This window comes from Girardinichthys multiradiatus, chromosome 13, assembly GCF_021462225.1.
Source record: "Girardinichthys multiradiatus isolate DD_20200921_A chromosome 13, DD_fGirMul_XY1, whole genome shotgun sequence".
In the NCBI taxonomy this organism is placed as follows: Eukaryota; Metazoa; Chordata; class Actinopteri; order Cyprinodontiformes; family Goodeidae; genus Girardinichthys; species Girardinichthys multiradiatus.
In genome coordinates this window covers 40,995,788-41,023,073 of record NC_061806.1, presented here as the reverse complement: position 1 = coordinate 41,023,073, position 27,286 = coordinate 40,995,788, and the positions used below count along the sequence as shown (strand labels likewise).

The 27,286-nt window shown below is 42.4% G+C and overlaps 1 protein-coding gene across 21 annotated transcripts in view; it reads left to right on the top strand.

Moving 5' to 3' along the window:
- Positions 1–27,286, top strand: part of LOC124879056 (regulating synaptic membrane exocytosis protein 2-like) — a 63,020-nt gene that overhangs the window by 14,564 nt on the left and 21,170 nt on the right. For 15 of the 21 annotated variants that reach the window (XM_047383335.1, XM_047383332.1, XM_047383338.1 and 12 more), the window contains 14 exons: positions 931–1,105; positions 2,717–2,951; positions 3,033–3,314; positions 15,682–15,746; positions 15,942–16,061; positions 16,140–16,239; positions 18,204–18,327; positions 18,436–18,485; positions 22,767–22,855; positions 22,946–22,981; positions 25,661–25,791; positions 25,928–26,099; positions 26,199–26,358; positions 26,508–26,531. In XM_047383335.1, coding sequence (XP_047239291.1) covers positions 931–1,105; positions 2,717–2,951; positions 3,033–3,314; positions 15,682–15,746; positions 15,942–16,061; positions 16,140–16,239; positions 18,204–18,327; positions 18,436–18,485; positions 22,767–22,855; positions 22,946–22,981; positions 25,661–25,791; positions 25,928–26,099; positions 26,199–26,358; positions 26,508–26,531 — 1,763 coding nt within the window. The remainder of the gene's footprint in view (positions 1–930; positions 1,106–2,716; positions 2,952–3,032; positions 3,315–15,681; positions 15,747–15,941; positions 16,062–16,139; positions 16,240–18,203; positions 18,328–18,435; positions 18,486–22,766; positions 22,856–22,945; positions 22,982–25,660; positions 25,792–25,927; positions 26,100–26,198; positions 26,359–26,507; positions 26,532–27,286) is intronic. The other 6 variants (XM_047383329.1, XM_047383345.1, XM_047383330.1 and 3 more) reach the window with 5 other exon arrangements.

Here is a 27,286-nt window from a genome sequence, read left to right as displayed (position 1 = left end):
CCACATTTGAACAGGTTTTAGTTTGCCATGGACAAAGAGGGCTCCAACAAAGTAAGAAGGTCCTACTTTGAAAACGTCACCTTCAATCTCCATTGAAACTTGCAGCCTCCCACCTGGAGAAGCTGAAAGTCTCCTTAAGAAATATCTAAGTTCAATGAGACAATAACTGACCTGTTGACCAACAAAGACAAGAAAAAACGGTTGAACCGGGTGGTGGTAGCATCGGGTTGCCGAGCTGTTACATTGCCAGTGATACTGTTTTTTTTCCCTGAATGTCATGATGAAGGCCGAGGGGTATTTGGTGCACCAAAAAGCCAAAAATCCCAAACACACTTTAACAGACCAACCATCATGGTCTCAGCCTTATTGAAAATGAATGAACTGTTCTCAAAAGCTGGCTTTACGCCAGGAAATCAACCAATTTAAATGGATTTGACCAATTCTTCACAGAACCATGATCTAGTTTACCACCTGAATTATACCAGAAGCTTGTTTAATACTATTAAGTTCAGCTTCAATGTCAAAACTTCTCCCTGGTCATTAACATACAAAGGAAACCGCTTTAAAAAATGGGCTTTTCACCAAACACTGAAGAATAAAATATGCTTCAGTCGATGCAGATGTCAGGACCACTTTATTCATGCTGATGAACTTTATATAAAAATATATATCTCAAAGTTGTTTATTTAGAGCAGGGGTTTCCAAAGTGGGGGTCAGGACCCCCCAGGGGGTTGCAAGACACCAAGTGGGGGGTCGGCAGATGGTGATCAGAATCGTCGTGATGTGACCACTGAGGTGTACATGTATTTTTAGGGGGTCGCCAGTCTCTGCCACTGTTATTTTGATGTTCACAGGCTGAAAAGTTTGGGAACCCCTGATTTAGAGCAACATCTCCTCACACCTGATTGGTTTACTCTGTGTGTCCGTCAGGAGGCGAAGCCCCTCGGCATATTACGATGGTGGTGGCAGGATGCCTCGCTCGCCTTCTGACCATGGTCTGGATCGACGCACCCGCTCTATGCACAGTTACTATGGCAATGGCGAGGAGGAGCTACACGTCCAGAGGCGACCGATCAAAGACAGGCGAGGCCGCTGGCACTCACAGGTGGGTCGGACAGATTTCATTTTAATATGTTTATAAATCTGTGTGTTCATTAATTATATAGTTAAGTCCTAAATTATTTATACCCCTGATAGGTTTACATTTAAAATTATTATAGGAAATGAAACAATTGTCTCTCAAACATAATAAAACAATTAAAAGGAGTATCAAGTTTGAGTAAGATAATTTATCAAAATGTATTTATATCCTTTAAGACCCTTAGCCCCAAAATGCTCCCCAGGTGCTGCTGCCACTGCTCGCTGTAGGATGGGTTAAATGCATAGGACTAATTTCATTGGAATGTACAATTGCAATGACAATTGTTTTTATAATTTACATTATTATATTTGGTAATGAGCTCCGAGGCTTTGAGGTTGCAAGGCCTCCTTGCCATCACCCTAATTTTTGACTTGGCTGGGTCATTCCAGATTCCAGTCGGCATGAATCATTCTGGTCTTAACTGAACATCCCAAATGGGAATAGATATAATATTTACAGTGATGACTTACTTTCTAAGAATGTGGTACTATTCAAAATTATATGTGCAAAAAAAAATTCATACAATGTTGTTTTTATTTCTTATTGTTTTTATTGCATTCAAAAAATGTAAAATGTTTAACATTTTTTACCTTATTTTCAGAATATAAAAAAAATAAATTAAGGTAATACTTTGCATAACAACAATGCAGTTATAATGTAGCTGTTCTTTAAAACCAAACATCTAACTCAGCACTTGATTAAAGGACTATTTCACTTAATTTTTGCTCAGTTTTCAAATAAAAAATCGGACTTAAAATTAAATATATATATACCGCATTTTTTGCACAATTTGTACATTCTTCAAAACACATTTTTGGTCTATGGAGAAAAAAAAAAAGCTGATTTAAATGTGTTTTTTTTTTCTTTTTTGTTCAGCATTTTGACCTTATTCCAGGTCCATCTTAAAACTAAAAATGTCAGTTATAGCCACACTATTGCGCACATTTTAGAATACAATTTTAAAACCACGAATTATTATTTATATGGAGCAATTTGATCAGTTGGCTAGCCAAATTGTCAAGTTGTGCTGCCTTTCCTAAAGGTGGTCCAGAGGATAGATGCATTATCAACCTGAAAAAATGCTTTACATAAGGGAACCTGCTACTCACTGAAGGAATGAAAACGGATATGTGCCCAGTTTCTATACCTGATATGCAGCACTGTGTTTGCTGCAACGCCTTGTTAAGGTCTGTAACTCTTTTACCTGCATACTCATTTGCATAATGAGAGTTGTGCAGGTATTTGATTCAGAAATACAATTTACAGGGTGATTCTATCATTTTATTCTCTACTTGATCTAGAAATTTGTATCACTAATTACAACAGTATTTCATCATTTTAAGGTATATTTACACAGCCAGAATGTTCTTCTGTTAGATATGATATTGTTTGCCATATTATTATTATTATTATTATTATTTTTTTTTGCAGACTTGGAACTAGAGATATGTAATGTAGTTCAAATGCCAAAACTAAATTAAAAAACATTTACCAAACTGCTGAATTGGAAGCTAACTGTGATGTTTTCTACTAGACTTGGCTTAGGATGTTGACCTATTCTCTCTCCTCGATCAGGACCACCCCTTTGACCAGGTTCTGGTGGACCGTGAGCTGCGACGGCGGCAGGAGGAGGAGTTTCAGGCTCGCTACCGAAGTGACCCCAATCTGGCTCGATATCCAGTGAAGCCGCAGCCGAGCGAGGAGACCATGAGGATGTTGGCTCAGGTCGGCAGGGTCCGCCACCAGCGTCGGCACAGCGACGTCTCCCTGGCTGCCGCAGAACCTGAACACCTCAACCTGAGACATACAGGTAAGTAAACATTGGACTCCGTGTTGATGCCTTGCTTTATGATATCAGACTTAAGCTTAATCCAGTTTTTTTGCTTCTCAGCATCCCACCAGAATTGGCCTCAGGGACTAATTGGGTCTGTAGGTCAGAGGTCGTTCTCGGTTGACAGGGCTCCCAATCACCTCAGCCCCACATCTCCTCGACGCAGCCCGCTGCCACAGCAGCTTCTGGACCCAAGCTCCGCCCTGAAGAGGAAACCAACCAATGAGAGCATGGCGCAGAGGGGGAGGATGATGGGAAAAATGCGCGTGATTGGTAGCTTCAGCAGTTCAGAGGAGGAGCTGTTGACCACACCTGAATACACGAGCTGTGATGAGCCTGACAGTAAGTGCTAAATGTCGTAGAAGCCTACATGGAAACAAACATTCAGTGTTAGACCAATTTTAAGCTGCTGTCGTACTGTTTCTTATGTTTTGTGAAACATCAAGCCCTGCTTTATATATCGTGGAATGGACTGTAGGGGAAGATTGATGTGCAATTTACAGTGTGGGACTGCGTTACAACTGAATAACTTCGTTTTTGCTGTGACATCATTTTAATTTCTGTCTTTTTACATTTTTAATGATAACCCGACCATCTTGGGCTGAAAGATCAATCCTCTATACACACTCTTTGAGTACCCCTGAATGGTCAAATAATTGTTGTCCGATTTAATCAGAAGTTAGCCTCTCGAAGGATTTGGCATGTGAGGTTGAGTGACTCCTCATCAGGTCAGACAGTGAGTAAAGATATTTTAGCATGAGATTAAGCAACATTAGTACCGGGTCCTTGCTGAAAATCTGAGTAGATCTTTTTCGGAGATGCAAATAAAACTTTATGCTCGATTGTCCTAACTTGTAACCCACCAGTCAAAAATGTAATAATAAAATGTTTTTTCAATCAGCGAAACTGTTGAAAAATACCTAAGCTCTAAGAGGATGCGCATATAACACTCTTCAGTGTGAAAGTTATCGAAGCATGAAGCCTGAAAGTTAGTTGTTTTGACTATCAGTTAGATTTTTTAGTCAAATGAAGCACAAAAGGTGAAAGAGGCAATTTAAAATAAAAGTGTAGTTTCTATTGTGACAGAGATGTCGGCAGTTCATACAAGCGGCTACTTTAAGAGAGCAAAACTTCATGAAGTTCATGCTGATCAGCAGAAAGCAAGAAGCCTAAACATATTACAGCAAAGTTGCTCCTGTCGAACCTCTTTTAGTTTTCAGCCAGTCTGTTAAGCTGGATTTGAAAATGTTGGCAGCCTTTTTTGTGTATAGTTAAAGCAAAGGGTCTACATTCTCATGCACAGAGACGTTTACCGTCTGTAATGGTAACTGTGCTAATCCTGCTGATCAATAACAGAAAATGCTAAAGATGGCTTAAATTTTCAACTTTAATCATTTTGTCATTGTTTTAAAATAGTAAAAAACTCTTTTCAAAGTGACAAGCTGTCACACACATAGTTTTAATGCTGTTGATTTTATTTCTTAGAGAAATAAGAATCATCTAAAATCATTATCAGCAGGGGTGAATAGAATTCACGTAAGTCAGAAAAATAAGCAAAACCTCTGATTCAGCGAAAGTATTAAACTGATTTCAGAGCTGAAATGAAATAAACCTATAAAACACAACAGCGGGTTAAACTCACAAAATCATGGTTTGCTTTTATTTTAAGCTCCTTTTTATATTTTTTGTTGATATATGCCGACTGTTACATTATTAATTTGTATGTACACTGCCCATGTATTAATTTATCACACATAAAAAGAATAACCTTTGGTATTACATAATCAAAAAACGCTTTTAATTTTTATATATTCAAAAACCCCAGAAGAAATTCTCAGATTAAATAAAGTGAACTTAGAAAACAGTGGTAACTGCACTGATATATGAATATGTGTTTGACTCCAGATGAAAGATCTTTTTTTTTTTGTTTTAACAGAACACTACTTTAGTTTAAATGTTCGTCTGCCCTCTGGTGGAAATCTGAAGCGTTTTGCCTTATTCCTGGAACTTGACTTTTAGTCTGACATCATGTGTTTTCAGGCTTTAAACTGAGAGGGAAAACAGGTAGGAGGGAGAGTTGAACAGGAGACACCGTGTATGTGTTCTCTGTGTCTCTGACTTAAATTAGCTCAGTGTGATAATCTTCTTACAGCTGAATCTGGCTTCACCTCCAACCAGCTTCACCTGCACTTAGCCTCACAACAGAGGGTTCCAATGAGAGCACTGCCAGACAATTCAGTTCTTTTCCCCATCTATTCCAAATTTTGGTTGCAGGTTTTTGGTTCTACATTAGAGAACTTATTTCCCAGGCTTAGCCTGTTCCTCTGGTATGAGGGATTGGGCATCCCTTTTATGTTCTTTTTAGTTTTTAGTATAACCAATTCCCACCACTAGATTAAATGATGCTGAGAGTGGTGTCCAGGAGATTGGTTTCTAAAGGTCCGGTCTTCTTGATGCAGAATTTTACTGGTCTTTACAGAATAATTTATTTTGTATCTGCTTGTGTTTCTAAGAAAACAAAATACATTTACATTGTACCTTTTAAACAAGGCAGATGTCCTCTCGGATACAACAGTGGGATCCGCTCTGTTTCTTACCTGGGTGTTGTCACTTGTGAACAGGCGTGGGCCAGAATAGGTTTTTAAGGTTTCTGTACACCCCATTTTGGGATTGGCTCAAATTTTCTGAACAGGTACAACATAGTTTTAAGCCTGTGCACAAGAAGAACGTTAATGTGAGAAACCAAAGCGCAGAAATCTATGTTCCGCCGTGCAACTTTAAAAAGTGGCAGAAAACAGGCTTTTTAGCAGCAGACATGTGACTACACACCGGTACTGTTTCCCCTCACCTGGTGCATTCAAGTACAACCCATTCACTGGGTTGTCTAAATCTCTAAACAACTATTTAATCAAATGTCTTCTTAAAAAATTGCAAATAACAGCATTAACCATTTGCAGCTGGTTTTATTATTGTTAATTGACCAAATAAAACCGAATTGCCAATGAGGCCTCTTTTTAAAAAGCTAGAACACATTTTATATATATATATATATATGTATAATATAAACCTAAAGCAAAAATGTCTGCATCCAATTAATACTTTGCAATAGTAATGGAAAGTTTTTAATCGCTGATGCGCCTTAAGTAGCGCTGCACAGCACTGGTTGGTGTCAACCAATCAGTACAATAACGCCAAGTCATTAGTGTAAATAAGAATTTGTTTTTAATTACATACCTTATTAAGATTAGGTTTAAGTAAAAATAAAAAAAGTAAAACCATGGGGTGCTCCTGCACCTTCCACACTTCTACTTCCTAAAGCATTGGTAACACAAAGCTTCGAAAAAACAGATATTACAGATATTGCCTGGTTATTTAGTCAGGCTATCTGCTCTGGTATCTAGCCAGCAGTCTGCAGCTTAACAGAAAAGTTCATAACCTGTCAACTGTGGCCATGTTTTTTTTTATCCTTCTTTCACCTAGCTGACCAGCAGTACTCAGCAACAATTAGGAAAGCGGGGAATGTAGAGCTTTTCTATGCTCTGTACAGACACAGATAACTCCATTCACTCCTGCACTTTCTCCAGCATCCCTTCTAAAATACTTTAAACTGTTTGATAAAAATTTCCTTTTTAAAACCTTGGTAACCCTTAACTTGTGAACAAGAGTAGACAGAATTTGCTGGACAGATTTCAGCTCTTTCTAAGTGTAGATAACATATGTGTACTCCTCCCTGTAATAAGAAGGGTGCAGCACATTTTGATATTGTTTCATCTTATATTCTCGACCTTTGGAAAGTAATAGTGATTGGGCTTTTCTCCAAGAATGGACTCACTGTGGCTCTTTTTGACATGAACTAAAACTTCTCATTAAGACAGTGAATTGTACCACCAAACAGTATATTATTATATTTTTTGTATTGTTTTCCAGCTTCAATTACTATGCCAAACTTATCTCTATGAAGATGTGCTGGTTATAGGTTTTTTGCCTAATTTTGCTGTATGTTCTGTTCTGATTCAGTTGCTTTAAGGTCCTTGGGAGTCCATTTATGCAGATATTCTCTACTTCTGAGAGTTCGGTCTTCAGGCATTTGGATTCAAACGTCATGAATGTCAGCAGTATTTCTGTTGCTGCACTCTGTATTCAGTTAATCTTCTGCAGCTATATCTTAAGGCACAAAGTCATAAGAAACTATGAAGTCTGATTGGCTCAGAGTAACTCCTGGCTCCTCCCATCAGGTTCAGAAGTGATAAATGAGCTCAGAGTTGCTGACGCTGCGTTACTGAAGACTCTTGGACCGTAGGAGATGGCATAAAAACCTTCAACAAACCCAACTGGAGAACCTCCAAAACCCTGAAAGGATTCGGGAGAACCTGTCTCATAATCTGGAGACAGGTTCTTGGAGAGGAACTACTCAGCCTGCCTGTTCTGGTGCTGTTGGGTCACCGAATCACCATCTATGCTCTTGAACAATTGGATTACAGGCGAAGAGTGTGGATTATCAGGAGTCACTGCAACATAACAGGAATAGAAACAGTGCAAGAGGGAACAAAGTTTGGAGTGCACCACCAGTTAGAAATATGAGAGCTCATTTAAACAGGAGGCTGATCGGTGAGGCGGCCTGGATGTCCTTCTGATCTGGATTTTTGGTCATTTTTCTGGAAATTGGCTGGATTTCTGTAAATTTTTCAAATTCTGACATGGTGGAAAGTTGGAAGAAAGTGTATTTATTTGCAGAAATGTTGCACTGACTCTCTGACCTGTAGGACCCAAATTGAAGCCAAAAGCAGGTTGAAAACAGGTGAAGTTTAACTCACAATGCTGTCACCGAAAGAGAGATGGACTCTGTGTTTGGCCTGAGTTAATCTTGTTACAGACATGCATGAACTGCCCTGCAGCCTGCAGGCAGAACTCAGGGAAAACTGCTATCCCACACTCAGCGGGGAGGAGGACTGAGGAGCTGCAGGTTCACTACCTGCTCTTCTTCTGTTCTTCTACATCTGAAGCCTGATCCTTTTCTATGGCGTTCACACAGACCTGTGAGTACTGCAGAGGTTGAAGATGCTGCAAGTGGTGATGGGTCTAAGAGGACTTCCTGTCCATTTACAGGTTCAGACAGTGTTAGTGTACTCTGTTATCTATCATTGATCTAAATGTACTTATATTTAGACTTCTTTGATCGATGTTGGGCAGAAACTTTCAGGAGCAAGCTGCAGGTGATGGACAGTAATGCTGTGTGAGACTGATCCCAGAGCTGTGTGGTGCAGTATCATGAATTGGGCTGTGCATGAATGTGATCAAGTAATAAGTAGTTCATCATATAAATCAAAATTATACAATGAAATAAAATTGTATTTCTCTTCTATGGAGGATGTTGATGAAGTACAGTCTTCCTTAAGATGTAGGAGATCAAACAGCCTTCAGGAACAGCAGCAGCTGTCAGATCTATTGACTCCCAACAGCAGGGGAAGCTGGCTACTGGAAGAAGAGAGTGCAACTGGTTGGTCAGTAAAAATGGTAAAAATGGCTCTTTACCTGAGAATCTTAAACTGATTTTGGCACAACCAGTTGTGGGACATCTAGTTCCACTTATATCTGGTTAAAAGGACCTTCTCTGTCCATCTATTACTCAGTGCGTCTTAGCAGCAGTCCCATTAATTCAGTTCAATGCAGTTTATTTATATAGTGTCAGTTCACAACACATGTGGTCTCAAGGCACTTTACAAAAGGAAAAAGGAACGCCATCAAATTATCACGTTCTTCAAGGTTTCATTGTCGGACCTCTTTTTTTTTCTTTGTATGTTGTCCCTGCCAAGGGTGGCACAACCAGTACTTTTTCACCAAGCGTCTATTTGGTTTGTATAGCTTAAATCCTTTAGGAACTCAAATCAGCGTTTGACAACTGCTTCTTGAATTTACAGTGGTTATTTTTGTTGAAAATAAAATTAGTTTGATTTAGAATAAGTGGGATATTTTTACAGCACTATACCTGATTTGTTGATCATTTTCAGCTGGCCGCATTATTGTATAATAATTTTAATTGAACAATTAAAACCAAATCTATTCAATTCAATTCAGTTTTATTTATATAGCGCCAATTCACAACACATGTCGTCTCAAGGCACTTCACAACAGTCAGGTTCATACATTCCAATTAATCGTAACCATTGAACAGTTCAGTCAGATTCAGTTATTTATTCAAATTGGATAAAAGTTTTTCTATCTAAGGAAACCCAGCAGATTACATCCAGTCAGTGACTTGCAGCATTCCCTCCTCCTGGATGAGCATGTAGAGACAGTGGACAGTCACTGGTGTTGACTTTGCAGCAATCCCTCATATTGAGCATGCATGTAGCGACAGTGGAGAGGAAAAACTCCCTTTTAAAAGGAAGAAACCTGCAGCAGAACCAGAACCAGGCTCAGTGTGAGCAGCCATCTGCCACGACCGACTGGAGGTTTGAGAGAACAGAGCAGAGACACAAAGAGAACAAAGAAGCACTGATCCAGGAGTACTTTCTATGGGAAGGAAAAGTAAATGTTAATGGATGTAGCTCCTTTAGTCGTTTTATCTAGAAAGAAAGAACAGATAAACTCTGAGCCAGTTTTCAAGGTTAGAGTCTGAAAGAGAGCACATAGAGTTAGTCACAGTAGAAGCTCAGTCAGTAGCCATGTCTAGGAGAGAGAAAGGGTTAAACACTGAAAGACAGGGCCATGTGGATCATCTGTAGAGGGTGAGCATTAAGTTGTTGCCAGCAGAAGCTCGGACGATGCCCAGAAAGGTGTCACAGGTAGACACAGAGTCAGGCCAGGTGTAGCTTCTAGGAAGAGAAAAGAGAGAACAAAGTTAAAAGCTGAAATAACAGAAAATAATGCAAAATTGGAGAGTAGTGTGAGAATGTAGCGAAGAGGGTGAAAGTGGTCATTATGTCCTCCAGCAGCCTAAGCCTATAGCAGCATAACTACACAGATAGTTTCAGTTAAGATTATTTAGTTAAACGGCGCTTATTTACAACAATGTCGTCTCAAGGCACCTCACAAAGGTTCCCACTGATGGTCATTGTTATACTAAAAACTACAAGGATTGTGATACCTCTCTCTGTCAGACTGATTATAACCATTGCAAAAAAGAAGGGGTCATACAGGTAGCAGAAATGGAGGGTTTGTTTGCACCTCAACCATAACTGAGCCGGTTTAGGCTAAACCTGACTCCCCCTTACTCCAACCAACAAGGAGGAAAGAAGGCTCCCTCCCTGTTGGATGGAGTAAGGGGGAGTCTTATCAAAAGTCTTATCAAAAAGGAAAGTTTTAAGCCTAGCCTTAAAAGTAGACAGGGTGTCTGCCTCACGGACTAAAACTGGGAGCTGGTTCCACAGGAGAGGAGCCTGATAACTAAAGGATCTGCCTCCCATTCTACTTCTAGAGACTCTAGGAACCACCAGTAAACCTGCAGTCTGAGAACGAAGTGCTCTGTTAGGAACATATGGACCAATCAGATCTCTGATGTATGATGGAGCTAGATCATTAAGGGCTTTATATGTGAGGAGGAGAATTTTAAATTCTATTCTGGATTTAACAGGGAGCCAATGAAGGGAAGCTAAAATAGGGGAAATATGATCTCTCTTTTTAATTTTCATCAGGACAGGATATTTCTAATTTGGCAATGTTCCGGAGATGAAAGAAAGAAATCCTAGAAACCTGTTTAATATGGAATTTAAATGACATGTCCTGGTCAAAAATAACACCAAGGTTTTTTATTTTATTACCGGAGGTCAATTTAATGCAATCCAGGTTAAGTGATTGACTAAGCAGTTTCTTTTTTAAAGACTGGTCCAAAGACGACAACTTCTGTCTTGTCTGAATGTAGCAGCAAAATATTTGAAGTCATCTAAGTTTTTATGTCTTGAAGACATGCTTGTAGTCTATCTAACTGGTTGGGTTCATCAGGATTTATGGATAAGTAAATCTGAGTATCATCAGCGTAACAGTTAAAATTTATCTTGTGCTGCCTGATAATTTGACTTAATCGTACTCGTCGTCTTCCGCTTTATCCGGGACCGGGTCGCGGGGACCTAGACGTCCCTCTCCCCAGACACCTCTTCCAGCTCCTCCGGGGGGAGCCCAAGGCGTTCCCAGGCCAGCCGAGAGACATAGTCCCTCCAGCGTGTCCCGGGCCGTCCCCTGGGCCTCCTCCCGGTGGGACGTGCCTGGAACACCTCCCGAGGACGGCGTCCAGGAGGCATCCGGTATAGATGCCCAAGCAACCTCAACTGGCTCCTCTCGATGTGGAGGAGCAGCGGCTCTACTCCGAGCCCCTCTCGGATGGCCGAGCTCCTCACCCTATCTCTAAGGGAGTGCCCGGCCACCCTACGGAGGAAGCTCATTTCAGCCGCTTGTATCCGGGATCTTGTTCTTTCGGTCATGACCCAAAGTTCATGGCCATAGGTGAGGGTAGGAACGTAGACCGACCAGTAAATTGAGAGCTTCGCTTTTCTGCTCGGCTCTCTCTTCACCACAACGGACTGGCAAAGCGCCCCCGTTACTGTGGCAGCCGCACCGATCCATCTGTCGATCTCCCGCTCCATTCTTCCCTCACTTGTGAACAAGACCCCAAGATACTTAAACTCCTCCACTTGAGGCAGGATCTCCCTTCCAACCTGAAGAGGACAAGCCACCCTTTTCCGGTCGAGAACTATGGCCTCGGACTTGGAGGAGCTGATCTTCATCCCAGCCGCTTCACACTCGGCTGCGAACCGCCCCAGTGCATGCTGTAGGTCTTGGCTAGATGGGGCCAGCAGAACCACGTCATCTGCAAAAAGAAGAAACGAAATCCTCTGGTCCCCAAACCAAACCCCATCCGGCCCTTGGCTGCGCCTAGAAATCCTGTCCATAAAAGTTATGAACAGGACCGGTGACAAAGGGCAGCCCTGCCGGAGTCCAACATGCACCGGGAACCGGTCCGACTTAGTGCCAGCAATGCGAACCAAACTCCTGCTCCGCTCGTACAGAGACCGGATGGCCCCTAGTGAAGAGCCCCCGATTCCATCCTCCTGGAGCACCCCCCACAGGGCATCACGAGGGACACAGTCGAATGTTTCTCCAGGTCCACAAAACACATGTGGACCAGTTGGGCAAACTCCCATGAACCCTCGAGTACCCTGTAGAGGGTATAGAGCTGGTCCAGTGTCCCACGGCCGGGACGGAAACCACACTGCTCCTCCTGATGCCGAGGTTCGACTAACGGCCGGACTCTCCTCTACGCCAGGGTATTGGAGGCCTTACCAGGGAGGCTGAGGAGTGTGATCCCCCTGTAGTTGGAACACACCCTCCGGTCACCCTTCTTATGTAGGGGGACCACCAACCCAGTCTGCCAATCCAAAGGCACTGTCTCCATCCGCCACGCAATGTTGAAGAGGCGTGTCAACCATGACAGCCCCACAACATCCAAAGACTTGAGGTACTCAGGGCGGATCTCATCCAACCCCGAAGCCTTGCCACCGCGGAGCTTTTTAACCACCTCGGCGACTTCAGCCTGGGTGATGAAAGAGTCCAACCCCGAGTCCCCTGCCTCTGTTTCCACCAGGGAATGCGTGATGGCAGGATTGAGGAGATCCTCGAAGTACTCCTTCCACCGCCCGATAATGTCCTTAGTCGAAGTCAGCAGTTCCCCACCCCCACTGTAAACAGTGTTGGCGAAGCACTGCTTCCCCCTCCTGAGGCGCCGGACGGTTTGCCAGAATCACTTCGGGGCCAACCGGTAGTCCTTCTCCATGGCCTCACCAAACTCCTCCCAGGTCCGAGTTTTTGCCTCTGCCACAGCCCGGGCCGCGGCACGCTTGGCCCCACGGTACCTGTCAGCCGCCTCAGGAGTCCCACAAGCCAACCACAGCCGATAGGACTCCTTCTTCAGCTTGACAGCGTCCCTTACTGCCAGTGTCCACCACCGGGTTCGGGGAAATGCCACCACAACAGGCACCGCAGACCTTACAGCCGCAGCTACGGGCAGCAGCATCGACAATAGATGTGGAGAACATGGTCCATTCGGACTCTATGTCTCCAACATCCCTCGGAATCTGGTCAAAGCTCTCCCGGAGGTGAGAGTTGAATGCATCCCTAGCACAGAAGTCCAATAACAAAACACCGCTTCAGATCGGGGAGGCCATTCCTCCCAATCACGCTTCTCCAGGTGTCACTGTCGTTTCCCACATGGGCGTTGAAGTCCCCCAGCAGAATAATGTAGTCCCCAGGAGGAGCACTATCCAGCAACCCCGACAGGGACGCCAAAAAGGCCGGGTACTCCGCACTACCACTCGACCCGTAGGCCGAAATGATAGTCAGAGACCTCTCCCCAACCCGAATGCGCAGGAATGCGACCCTCTCATCCACTGGGGTAAACCCCAACACGAGACGGCTGAGCTGGGGAGCAACAAGCAAACCCACACCAGCCCGCCGCCTCTCCCCGTGGGCCACTCCAGAGTAGAAGAGAGTCCAGCCCCTATTGAGGAGATGGGTTCCAGAGCCCACACTGTGCGTGGAGGCGAGCCCGACTATTTCTAGTCAATATCTCTCGACCTCCCGCACAAGCTCAGGCTCCTTCTCCCCCAGTGAGGTGACATTCCACGTCCCTAGAGCCAGCGTAAGCATCCAGGGATCGGGCCGCCGAGGTCTCCACCTTCGTCCGCCGCCCTATCCTCTTTGCACCGGTCCCTCACGGTTCCCCCTGCAGGTGGTGGGCCTAATGGGGGATGGTCTCGCGTCTCTCGTTCGGGCTTGGCCCGTCCGGGTCCCGCGAGGAGCAACCCGGCCACCAGGCACTCTCCGACGAGTCCCGACCCCAGGCCTGGCTCCAGGATGGGACCCCGGCTCCGCCGTACTGGGCGACTTCACGTGCCTCAATTCTGTAGTCGTCATGAGGGATTCTCGAACCGCTCTTTGTCTGACCTGTCACCTAGAGTCTGTTTGCCATGGGAGACCCTACCAGGGGCATTTAAGCCCCAGACAACATAGCCTCTAGGATCATTCAAGCACTCAAACCCCTCCACCACGTTAAGGTGGTGGTTCAGGGAATAATTTGACCTATTGGAAGCATATATATAGTAAAGAGAATTAACCCTGGAGTTTAAAGATGATTTATCATTTACATGAACAAACTGGATTCTGTCAGACAAATAAGATCTAAACCAGCCTAGCGCTGTTCCCCTGATCCCTACAGCATATTCCAGCCTATCTAAGAGAATATTATGGTCGATTGTATCAAATGCAGCACTGAGATCTAACAGAACCAGAACAGACACAGGTCCATTATCTGAGGCCATACAAATATCATTAGTGACTTACAGCAGAGCTGTTTCAAATCTCCAATTAGTTTAATACGGGACACTTTTTAAAATGTTAGAGCACATAAATTAAATAATTTAGCTCCAGTGAGATTTAAAGGGCAGAATATACTTGACTCTATGGATGTATGCGCTGCTCACAGAACGCTGGACTATGTTCTGCCCTTAAATCTCAGTTGCTACTGGGTGCCCCAGCTTCTAAATTAAAAATAATTAATGATACAGCATTTTTGGTTAATTTTACTGTACTTTGTTATTCTTCAATCTTTGACAGCACTTTGGAATTGCAAGCATACCTTTAGTTTGACTTTATATGAACATTACTTTTTAAACCTGGAAAAAGCAACAGAAATGTACTAAAAATCTCAGTTTACGGACTATGTAAAACCATCTAGTATACATCTGGTACTATTCAGATTACAATCGTTCCCTTATTTTTTTTTTTATTGGTTCTCTTGTTTTTCCTCAAATATCTTTAATAAGAATATGACATTAAGTGCATACAAACCCTAACCCAGAAGAGAGACTTCTATAACGAAAGGTCACAAAATGTATCTATAAACAATAAATTGCATTCTTTTAGTTCACAGTTGCATTTTAAAAATAAGCATTTGTTCTATTTTCTCTGCTGTTGCCAAGTGTTGTTAAGCTAGATGTCATGTTGAGTTATGATTCAATGCTGAAGGCAAACCAAACTTGAGCATGATTTCAGTGTGCAGAAATATACCGCCCGGCCAAAAAGAAAGTCAGCCCAAAAACAAAAGGTCAAACACTCTAATATTTGGTTGAACCGCCTTTAGCTTTGATTACGGCACCCATTTGCTGTGGCATTGTTTCGATAAGCCTCTGCAATGTCACAAGATTTATTTCCACCTAGTGTTTCCACCTAGTGTTGCATTCATTTTTCACCAAGATCTTCCATTGATGATGGTAGAGTCAAAGCCTTCTCCAGCACATCCCAAAGATTCTCAATGGGGTTAAGATCTGGACTCTGGTGGCCAATCCATGTGGGAGAATGATGTCTCATGCTCCCTGAACCACTCTTTCACAATTCGAGTCCGATGAATCCTGGCATTGTCATCTTGGAATATGCCCGTACCATCAGGGAAGAAAAAATCCATTGATGGAATAACCTGGTCATACAAGGGAGGCTTGTACCTATCTGCTCAGTTAAATCCAGGTGGCGACTTTTTTTTGGGCCAGGCTATGTATTTTAACGAAGGAAGGAATGGAATGAAATTGGAAAAGAAAAGTTGCTTTCTGTTGATTTGGACATTCATTGAGTTTATTATGGAGCTACAGTCTTTACTCATGGATGAATATTTTTTTTAGCTTAAGATGTTTTAATTATTTTATTACATTAATTTTCTTGTTTCTAGGAGACATGGAGAGCCAATGGTGGGATCATGGTACCTGGCACGGCGAGCCTGCACCTATGTCTATGGTAATTTTTACAAACAACTCCTCCATTATAACATCCATTGTATCCGCTCCACACCTGTCTGCTAGACCTCCAAAATGATCAGCATTCTCACTGAATAGTGATCAGCCTTCCCTTTAAAGTCGTGTCGTTATACATAAATAAAGTACCTGTCTTTATGATATAAACAATATTTGTATCTCTTTGTGACTCAAAAAGCAGCCGGTCACGTGGCAGCCATCCAAAGATGGTGAGCGTCTGATTGGTCGAATCGTCCTGAACAAAAGAATGAAAGATGGGACGGTTCCTGCAGACACCGGAGCCCTGCTGGGACTCAAGGTGATGCTCCTGTTTCCACTTTCTTTTTTATCATCTCAGTGATGTTCAGTGCCTTGCTGATGGGCGATGTGTTTGCAGGTTGTCGGCGGGAAAATGACTGAGTCTGGCCGTCTGTGTGCATTTATCACCAAAGTGAAGAGAGGAAGTCTTGCAGACACTGTTGGACATCTGAGACCAGGTAAACATGAAGACTTATTGAGGGAGACAGTTTGTGTGTATAGATGAGGTGTATTATTTTATGTTAAATGTAGTCACCGACATCTTCCTGTCTTAAAACAAAGAGTTGTCTTAAGAAAAAGTTCTTTAGGTTTTTTTGAAGGTTGTTTTTGGACATTGGATGCCAGTGTTTCACTCATTTTCTGTCCAATTCATCAACCTGACAAAACTAAAACAAGTGTCAAAAGCTGTCCAAAAGTCCAAATAAAAATATAAAACCAAACTCTCACAGCCTGGAGAAATACTGATTAAGACTTTTTGAAAACAATACAGAAAATTCTGGGGTTTGGAAGCAAAATGTTACGAAAATAAGGTTCAGGAATACTGTGCTCAGTACTGAAATGTGAAATAACCAAATCAACCCTGTGGCAGGTTGTACATCTACAGAGTCTTAAAAAAGATTTGATATCCTTAAACTTTTCCATATTTTATCATGTTACAACCACAAAGTATAATGTATCTTATTGGGATTTATGTGATGGACCAGCACAAAGAAGTGAATAATTGTGAAATTGAAGGAAAATAATTCATGGTTTTAGATATTTCAATGAATACAAAATCTGTGTGGCACGTATTTGTGTTCAGCCCATTTTACTCAGATACCTCTAAAAAAAATCCAATGCTACCAACTACCTTTAGAAGTCACCTATTTAGTAAATAGAGTCCATCTGTCTGCAATTTAATCTCAGTATAAATGCAGCTGTTCTGTGAAGGCCTCAGAGGTTAATTAGCAACCATTAGTGAACAAACAGCATCATAAAAACCAAGGAACGCAGTAAACAGGTTAGGTACAAGGTTGTGGAGAAGTTTAAAGCAGTTAGATTAAAAACAATAATCCAACATCTATAATATATAGAACACTTTTCAATACATCATCCTGTATTGCAAGGAGGGAATAGATCAGAGAAGCAGTCAGGAGGCTCATGGTGACTCTGGAGGAGTTGCAGAGATCCACAGTTGGACAAATGTCTTTCTACAGGACCACTATTGGTCTAGCACTCCATAAATCTTACTTGTAATTGAAGATTGGTGAGAAGAAAGTCCTTTTTAAGAGAAAACCAAAGTCTTACTTTTAGTTTGCCACTAACCATGTAGGGGGTACACCAAATGTGAGAGAAGGTTCTCCAGATGAGAACCAAACTGATCTTTTTTGGCTACATGCAAATGCTGCACATGGTGGTGGCAACATCATGCTGGGGTCTGCTTTTTGTCAGCAAGGTTAGAGTTGATGGGAAGATGGATGAAGTTAAGTACAGGGAAACCCTAGAAGTAAACCTAGTCATACAGCCACAGCTTCACTGTAATGGTTTACATTCATCTACAAGAATGACTCAGTCAAAATCTAGTCACAAAACCAATTTAAAATGTGTCACAAGGCTTGAAAATTGAGGTTTACAGACATTGTATCCAATTTGACAGAGCTTGAGCTATGTGACAAAGAAGAATGGGCAAACATGAAGGCATTGAATGTGCAAAGGTGCTTGACACATACTGTTAACGATTTCCAGCTAGGATTGCATGGAGGGTCAATACTTTCAACAAAGTATTGCTCCTGGTACTTTCAACAAAGTATTGCTCCTGGTACTTTCAACAATGTATTGACACTGGTACTTTCAACAAAGTATTGCTCCTGGTACTTTCAACAAAGTATTGACCCTGGTACATTCAACAAAGTATTGACCCTGGGGGATGAATATGAAGGTACATCTCTCTTCTCAGATGTTAATTTGCAAAATATGTTGAAAACCACAAATATTTTTCTTTTCAAATCACACATCCAAGTTTTATTTCACATTGTTAAAAGCTTGACGTTTGGGTTCGTTGGCACAATTTGATATGGCTCATTTGCTTTTAGCAGTGTAAGCTCTAACGTATGTTACAATTTTGGTGCCCTTGTTGGAGTTTCATCAATCTCTTAATCCTCAGGTGATCAGGTTCTGGAGTGGAATGGTCGTGTTCTTCAGGGAGCCACGTTCAATGAGGTCTACGACATCATCATGGAATCCAAACCAGAACCACAGGTGGAGTTGGTGGTTTGCCGACCAATTCGGTGGGTCACAGTCAACATTTGATCCAGTCCAATTTAGAAATAAAAAATGTTCACAAATTTTCCATCTGAGAACATCATGTTAACAGATATCTGTTGGTTCTTGCTCAGCAGAGATGTTTCAAGAGCAGCTGATGCCTCCAGTGTTCACCTGGACTCCAGTGAGTTTTAACACAAAAATAAAATCCACCTGCATGTGACAATGACGACCTTTTTCCCTCAGTGTCCGACATTAAATCTGACAACGTTTTTCCCGTTAGGATTAATCAAATTATTTCCATTTGCTAGATGCCAAAATAATGAGAAATATTTTGTTTAGACATTTTGATTAACTACGTTCTTCAAATTTCGAAGTCAAGGTTCTTTCATAGTCGGGAAAAGTCTGGAATTTCATTTCAGTATTTTCCAGGTCTGGATAAGAATGGAAAAAGGAAACAATAGAATGAAAAAATATTCACATTTGTAGACTTTATCTCCCATTCCACTGTCTAAATGTTGTTTTTCCTTATATCCTTCCTTTTTTGTCCTTCCTCTCATCTTTCCTTGTGTCCTTTCTTCTGTCTGTCTTTCCTTCCTTCTCCCATCCATGGGTTTTACTTCCCTTTTTTCAGTTCGTCCTTACTTCCTTCCTTGTGTCCTTAATTTCTATCTTGTATATTCCCTTTTATCCTTCCTTCTTTTTGTCCTTCTCCTTTCCCTTAAAAATATTTCTTTCCTTCCTTCCTTCCTTCTTCCACCCTTTTCTGTTTTCCTTCCTTCCTTCCTTCCTTCTTCCACCCTTTTCTGTTTTCCTTCTTTGCCTCTTCCTTCCTAGTGTCCCTTGTTCTCTTTCATTGTGTCCTTCATTCCTCTATCTCATCCCCTTCCTTCTTTTTTGTCCTTTTCTCCCTTTTGTCCTTTCCTCCTTCCTTGAGTCCTTCCTTCAGTGTGTCCTTCCTTTCTTCACTTGTTAAAGTTTCTTGACTGTAGAAATATCAGTCATAAATTCAAAGTTAATGTAAGTATTTTATATTTGAAAATAAAAGTACAGTACTGGGTACTTAAGGAAGTGGTGAAATATATGAAAAATGTGTTGGATCCCCGACAAGTTTACCTTCGCAACATTACTATGCCTTTAATCATTTTAGGAAAGTCCAGATGATAATGTCATGGCTTTCTAAAAGGTAAATTCACAACTTTTGAGTTAAATTAAGGCACACCTGTAAAAGTATTTTATAGCAACACCTGTGTGACAACATGGAGAAGTCAAAAATAAATCAGCAGAGATATCAGGAAGAGAATTGTGGACCTCCACAAGTCTGATGCATCCTTGGATACAATTTCCAGATGTTTGAAGGTGCCACGTTCGTCTTTTCAAACAATTACATGCAGATATAATTATCATGAAAATGACCAACCATCATACCCTTCAGGAGGAAGACTGGTTCCCAGAGATACATTTGTTCGTTCGTTCGTCGTCTTCCGCTTATCCAGGACCGGGTCGCGGGGGCAGCAGACTCAGCAGAGACGCCCAGACGTCCCTCTCTCCAGACACCTCCTCCAGTTCCTCCAGGGGGAGCCCAAGGCGTTCCCAGGCCAGCTGAGAGACGTAGTCCCTCCAGCGTGTCCTGGGCCGTCCCCTGGGCCTCCTCCCGGTGGGACGTGCCTGGAACACCTCCCGAGGAAGGCGTCCAGGAGGCATCCGGTATAGATGCCCGAGCCACCTCAACTGGCTCCTCTCAATGTGGAGGAGCAGCGGCTCTACTCCTAGCTACTCCCGGATGGCCGAGCTCCTCACCCTATCTCTAAGGGAGTGCCGGCCACCCTACGGAGGAAGCTCATTTCAGCTGCTTGTATCCGTGATCTCGTTCTTTCGGTCATGACCTAAAGTTCATGGCCATAGGTGAGGGTAGGAACGTAGACCGACCAGTAAATTGAGAGCTTTGCTTTTCAGCTCAGCTCTCTCTTCACCACAATGGACCGGCACAGCGCCCCCATTACTGTGGCAGCTGCACCGATCCGTCTGTCGATCTCCCGCTCCATTCTTCCCTCACTCGTGAACAAGACCCCGAGATACTTAAACTCCTCCACTTGAGGCAGGAACTCCCCTCCAACCTGAAGAGGACAAGCCACCATTTTCCGGTCGAGTACCATGGCCTCGGACTTGGAGGAGCTGATCCTCATCCCAGCCGCTTCACACTCGGCTGCGAACCGCCACAGCGCATGCTGTAGGTCTTGGCTAGAGGGGGCCAGCAGGACCACGTCATCTGCAAAAAGAGGAGAAGAAATCCACTGGTCCCCAAACCAGACCCCCTCCGGCCCTTGGCTGCGTCTAGAAATCCTGTCCATAAAAGTTATGAACAGGACCGGCGACATTTGTTTTGGTGCAAAATGTGCATATCAAGACATTACTCCAAAAAACAGATAGAAAAAGACAGATTAGAGTTTACAAATGCACTCATGTACAAATACCTCACTTATTGGAGACACCCTGTGGTCTCATGAAAGAAAGTTGAAATGTTTGGTCATCATGACCATTGGTACATTTGAAGGAGATGGCATAAAACTTGAAAACCTGAGAACACCTTTTGAATTGTGAAGTATGGTGGTGGCAACATCATGTTGTGTGGGGGGAGTTGCTGCAACATTATGTGGAAATATTGAAGCTATATCTCAAGACATCAGCCTGAAAGTTGAAACTCAAGCAAAAATCCAAATGGAAAATGACCCTAAGCATAACTCCAGATTAGTTACAAATTGGTCCTGAATTACATGTCAATAGAATAGAATAGAAATAACCTTTATTGTCCCTCAGATGGGAAATTCAGGTGTACCATCAGCAAAGTGAAAGGCAAATGGAAGCATGCAGTTACACAAGGTTAATATATAATTATAAAACAGAAAGAAAAAATAAGATACTGTTCAGTAAGGGAAAATTTACAACATAAGAAAAAATGCTATACATTTAAAATAAGCGGCATACTCTGAATAAAAGAAATGAGTAGGATAGTTAAAAAAAAAGTTTAACAAAAGTAAACGTGCTAGTATACACTCACCGGCCACTTTATTAGGCACACCTGTCCAACTGCTCGTTAATGCAAATTTCTAATCAGCCAATCACATGGCAGCAACTCAATGTATTTAGGCGTGTAGACATGGTCAAGATAATCTGCTGCAGTTCAAACTGAGCATCAGAATGGGGAAGAAAGGTGATTTAAGTGACTTTGAACGTGGCATGGTTGTTGTTGCCAGACGGCCTGGTCTGAGTATTTCAGAAACTGCTGATCTACTGGGATTTTCACGCACTACCATCTCTATGGTTTACAGAGAATGGTCTGAAAAAGAGAAAATATCCAGTGAGCGGCAGTTCTGTGGGCGCAAATGCCTTGTTGATGCCAGAGGTCAGAGGAGAATGGCCAGTCTGGTTCGAGCTAATAGAAAGGCAACAGTAACTCAAATAACCACTCGTTACAACCAAGGCATGCAGAAGAGCATCTCTGAATGCACAACACGTCGAACCTTGAGGCAGATGGGCTACAGCAGCTACAGCTAAGAAAAGGAAACTGAGGCTGCAATTTGCACAGGTTCACCAAAATTGGACAATAGAAGATTGGAAAAACGTTGCCTGGTCTGATGAGTCTCGATTTCTGCTGTGACATTCGGATGGTAGGGTCAGAATTTGGTGTCAACATCATGAAAGCATGGATCCATCCTGCCTTGTATCAATGGTTCAGGCTGGTGGTGGTGGTGTAATGGTGTGGGGTATATTTTCTTAGCACACTTTGGGCCCCTTAGTACCAATTGAGCATCGTGTCAACACCACAGTCTACCTGAGTATTGTTGCTGACCATGTCCATCCCTTTATGACCACAGTGTACCCATCTTCTGATGGTTACTTCCAGCAGGATAACCCACCATGTCATAAAGCACAATGAGTTCACTGGACTCAAATGACCTCCACAGTCACCGGATCTCAATCCAATAGAGCACCTTTGGGATGTGGTGGAACAGGAGATTCACATCATGGATCTGCAGCTGACAAATGCAGCATCTGTGTGATGCTATCATGTCAATATGGACCAAACTCTCTGAGGAATGTTTCTAGTACCTTGTTGAATCTATGCCACGAAGAATTAAGGCAGCTCTGAAGGCAAAAGGGGGTCCAACCCGGTACAAGCAAGGTGTACCTAAAAAAGAGGCCGATGAGTGTAGTTGTGCATTAAAAACAGTTACAGATTTTTTACAAGAAATGGAAAAACTGTCCAAATAAAAGCAGGGATGAAAACATTTACGAAGTCTGTTTGGAGCAGTGATAATTATAGTCTAACTGCTGGGAGGAAGCAACTGCAATAACACTTTGTGCACCTGGGATGCAGCAGTCTGTAGGTTGTCAGTGTCCTAAAATACCCAGTGTTGTATAAAACAGGATCCTATAGAATGGATCTGTTGTGTTTTGTGTTCAGGTTCCAGTTCCTTCGACTCTCAGAAGGTCGGCCCATCCATCTCCGTCACCTCTCCAATGAGCCCCAGTGTTATGTCGGGACAAGTCTCTGTAAGTTCAGCCAACATCTCACATCTCAGGCCTCATAGTCACACATCTCTCATAACAGAGGTGTCAATGGTGATGTGTATGTGTTCGCAGACTGCTAACAGGCATCCTCTGGTTCCCAGGATTCAGGTAACCTGTAGAAGAGAGTTAGAGGTTTCGTTATATTTGTTCTGTAGATTAGTTTGAGTGCTTTAGGTTGCAGATAAACGTAGGGCATCAATAGCTGTAGAGTTCATCAATTTTGTGTACAATAAACGTTTACCTGCAATTTCTGCAACAAGGTTCTGAATATGAATAGTATTTTCTTTTATATAAAGGATGTTATAGACCTGTGACCTATTAGAGTGAGAATATCTCCTTTTGGAGACTTTTAGTGTGCAGATACTGTGAAGACAGTTCTGCTGGTCTTCCACTCTGTTCTGAAAGGTTCATCTGCTTTGCTCTGGGATTAATCAGAGGTTCTTTAACCATGTTTAGCAAAGAAGAGTGCAATTAATGGCATAAATACAGTGTGGGGATGGCATGAATACAGTCTTGAAGATTTAAAAACAAGCAGAGGCAGAGGTTGGCTCCACAATACATAAGTAGGGTTGCACAGCAAATCTTTTAAGAGACTTTAAATGCAATGTATTGTAAGTTATTAAATTATAAGTCCCATGCGTTCAAACTCTGCACAGCAATGTTGCATTTTGCCAGTTTGAGGGACTCTCTGCTCTTAATGCTAACATCTGATTTAGATGAAACTGGCAAAGTTGCTGTTGGTCACACTGCTAAAGAGGACTTAGTGATGACAGAAGTGTAAGAGGGAAGTGAGGAAAATGTGGGTTAGCTGAACTGGTATTGGCTTCCCAGTAATCAATAGTAAAACTGAAATTGCACTGTGGCGCAGTTGTTAGCCATGCATTGCAGCAAGAAGGTTCTGGGTTTGAATCCCGGTCTGGGGTCTTCCTGAAAGGAGTTTGCATGTTCTCCTTTTGCATGCGTGGGTTTTTTCCGGGTACTCCGGCTTCCTCCCACAGTCCAAAAACATGACTGTTAGATAAACGGTCTCTCTCATTGCCCACATTGAACTTTTCTCTTGCTCTCGGTGGAAGACACACGCGTTTTCTCTCCCTCTCTGCTGACCCCTGCTTCTGCTTTTTGTCGATGGGAAGACAGGGTTAAGGAGACCCTCTTGTCCAGACGGGACGTTCTTCTCTGGATAAACAATGGATTCTTGGCAGCAGTGGAAGATTGTGTCCCTGACTACGATGTCGGTCGAGGACATAAAAAATGTGTATATATTTGGACTTTTGATAACAGGATTTCTGCTTTTTGGAGTTGGTGGTTACCTGGCTAATCGAGTGATTCGCAAAACGTGGGCGACTGTTCAAAGCGTTCCAAAGCTTCCTGCGATGTTAGATGGAGTCTGTAGAGCGATCAACACTCAGACTGAAATGTTAAGAGAGCAGAATCTCAAGCTGGACACGATTCTTGAACAGAATCGCAGCCTGGCAGCGGTTGGACTCAGAGGTTAAAGGATATAATCTTGGAGAAGTTATACGCTCCAGATCTGCGGAAAGTACCAGAAATTTGGCTATTTGGATTCGCAATTGAGACGTACAAGTAAAACTCTTAAGGTGGTTGGAAATTCACAACTACCTGAACCACAACATTTAGTGTTTTTCTAAATCTGGCGCCCCAATGTGGTCTTGGCAACTTCTGCTAACTGGCTATCGACAAACTATCTCCTGGATGTTATATAAACACGACGCTCTTCCCCAGCACTCCCCTACCAGCTGTGTGCTGATAGGACTATGCAGCCGATTGATAAAACTTCCACCTCTCTTCTCAAGGACAATGGCGCTTCTATCAGTGTTGACAGTCTAATTCTTGCAAACACACTCAGACTTATATATTCACACCCTCAAGATTCCACCGTACCCTTGCTAAATCTTTACTTATGTGTTTGTTGCTTACCCCTGCTGAGGTTTTTTGTACTATTTCAGACTCTATTCTAAGAATAGAGTCTGAAATATGATTTTTTTTCCTCCTATCTTACTTTTAATGTGTGATTTCATTATTTTTCATAGATTTTCAGATTTCTCAGAAGGATTACCAGCAAAAGCCAATTATTATTAGTATTTATTACTTTTTCATTGATTTTTAGTTTTATCAGAAGGATTCCCAGAGAAAACCAAATGTTATTAGTAATTTGAACTTTAGCTGCTCTTACCATACTTTACTTTTTGTTAGCTTTGTTTCTGTAGTCGATACCTGGGTTCTCCAGAACGGTTCAGATAACTCTATAACCAGCCAATAGACCCGGTTAATAATACTGAGGAACCAGAAGCTCGGTGTGTAAGTGGGACAGAGACAACATACACCCTAAAAGGTTGCCGTTCCTTCCTTTATGACTACTGTTTTTGTCTCTTGTAATACGTTTGGCAAAAATATGATATTGATGGATATATTTAAATTTAATTTGTTTTCAGGAGATCATCTCCGGACCCACTTCGGGTTTTAACAACACAAATCAAGAGTCTTGAACCCAGGCACGAGACGTGCCGATATAAGATTAAACAATGTTGTTCTGGTTTTATCTGCTGCTGTTTGCCTCTTCTACTCATTCGTGTTGTGTCAATGTTATATTAAGTGTGCTTTGTTGTCTTCTGTGTTTTCAGTTCAATAGCTCCCTCAGGATGGATGTACAGATAAATGGATCATATGCTGAAATATCTCCTTTGCTTTTACGTGGTTCCATAGCTGTTCTCTGAAGAGACATCATGGTTCTAATGGTGCTGCTCTGGTATGTTTGTTTGAATACAGATCAAGCTCTGGTATGACAAGGTTGGTCATCAGCTGATCGTCACGGTCCTTGGAGCCAAAGAACTTCCTGTTCGGGATGATGGACGACCACGGAACCCATATGTCAAGATCTACTTTCTGCCGGACAGAAGGTAGAAAAATGAAAAAACAATTTTAATATTGGTTTCTAATCTGTGTTTTTCTACTGGAGAACATCTGCACTTGTTTCTCTTTATAACCAGTAGTGGCTTCTGGCCTTTAATAAATTTTATTTTCCTGTTATCCCAGTGATAAAAGTAAACGCAGGACAAAGACGGTGAAGAAGTCTGTGGAACCACGCTGGAATCAGACCTTCATGTATTCCCCAGTGCACCGGCGTGAGTTCAGAGAACGGATGTTGGAGCTCACCGTCTGGGACCAGGCCAGAGTCCGAGAAGAGGAAAGCCAATTTCTGGGAGAGGTGAGAACAGGTGGAAAGGAGCGTAGAAGCACTTTAAAGGAACAGTGTACTAATGCTCTTCATCTTGTGTATGTTCTGTCTGCGCTGTGACTTCGTCAGGTCCTGATAGAGCTGGAGTCGGCGCTGCTGGACGATCAGCCTCACTGGTACAAGCTGCAGCTTCATGATGTTTCCTCTGTGCCGCTGCCCAACGCCTCCCCCTACCTGCAAAGGAGGGAGCTGCAGACGGAGCCCTCCCAGAGCAGCAGGAGGCTTCAGAGTGAGAATAAAACACCAGCAACACACTGATTCTCACTCAGTCACATTCATTTTCTCAGTTTTATTGCTGCTGTTTTTTAGAAATATACCAGTTTTGTGTTAACATCTTTTTTTGTTTGTTTGCTGTCACCTCATTTGATGCTTTACCAGATAAAGGTCCTTACTTTAACTCAGGTAATAACACCTGTGTGTGTATGCCTGTGTGTCTGTGTGGAGCCTTCTGATTTTTGTATTGCATTACCTTATTGAGTCATAACTGTCATGCTGTGAATGAACAACTTTGTTTCTGTGATCCCTGAGTGATTTTGTTGGAACTAAAACCCATCTGACAGAAAGCTGGTGGTGCACAGCGACCCTTTAGGACAGGTGTCTCCAGCTCCAATGCTCAGGAGCCTAATTCCTGCAATGTTTAGATGCATTGCTGGCCCAGCAAACCTAAATCAAATAACATAATTACCTCGTCAGCCTGACCTAACGTTCAAGCCATTCATTTGACCCCTGCTGTAGGACAATCCTATATCTAGACTGTTGGATCTTAAAGTCAGGATATTTGTACTTCGGTTGCAAAGTGTTTATGTCTTCTTATCGTCCTACCAGGCTCAAACTGTTGTTGCACAGTGGGTAAAACACATGAATACAGACTAACTGCCAGAGTCTTAAAGTTTAATTTGTTTTAAGAAAAAGGAGCAGGAGCACTCACTCACTGCACTTTTTTTGACAGTTCTGCAGCCAAAAAAATCAAAAACAATCAAGATAAGCAGAATATAATTCTGGAAATATAAAAGCATCAACTGTTCAGGTTTTTGTTATTTAGGTCCTCGAAGTCCAAAACCTGGTCGCCATAATGCTCTTTTATTATGTCTTGATGGCCCTTGACTGACATTGGTTGCAATGCCCCAATCTGGACAGATTCACTCATCACAATGTAA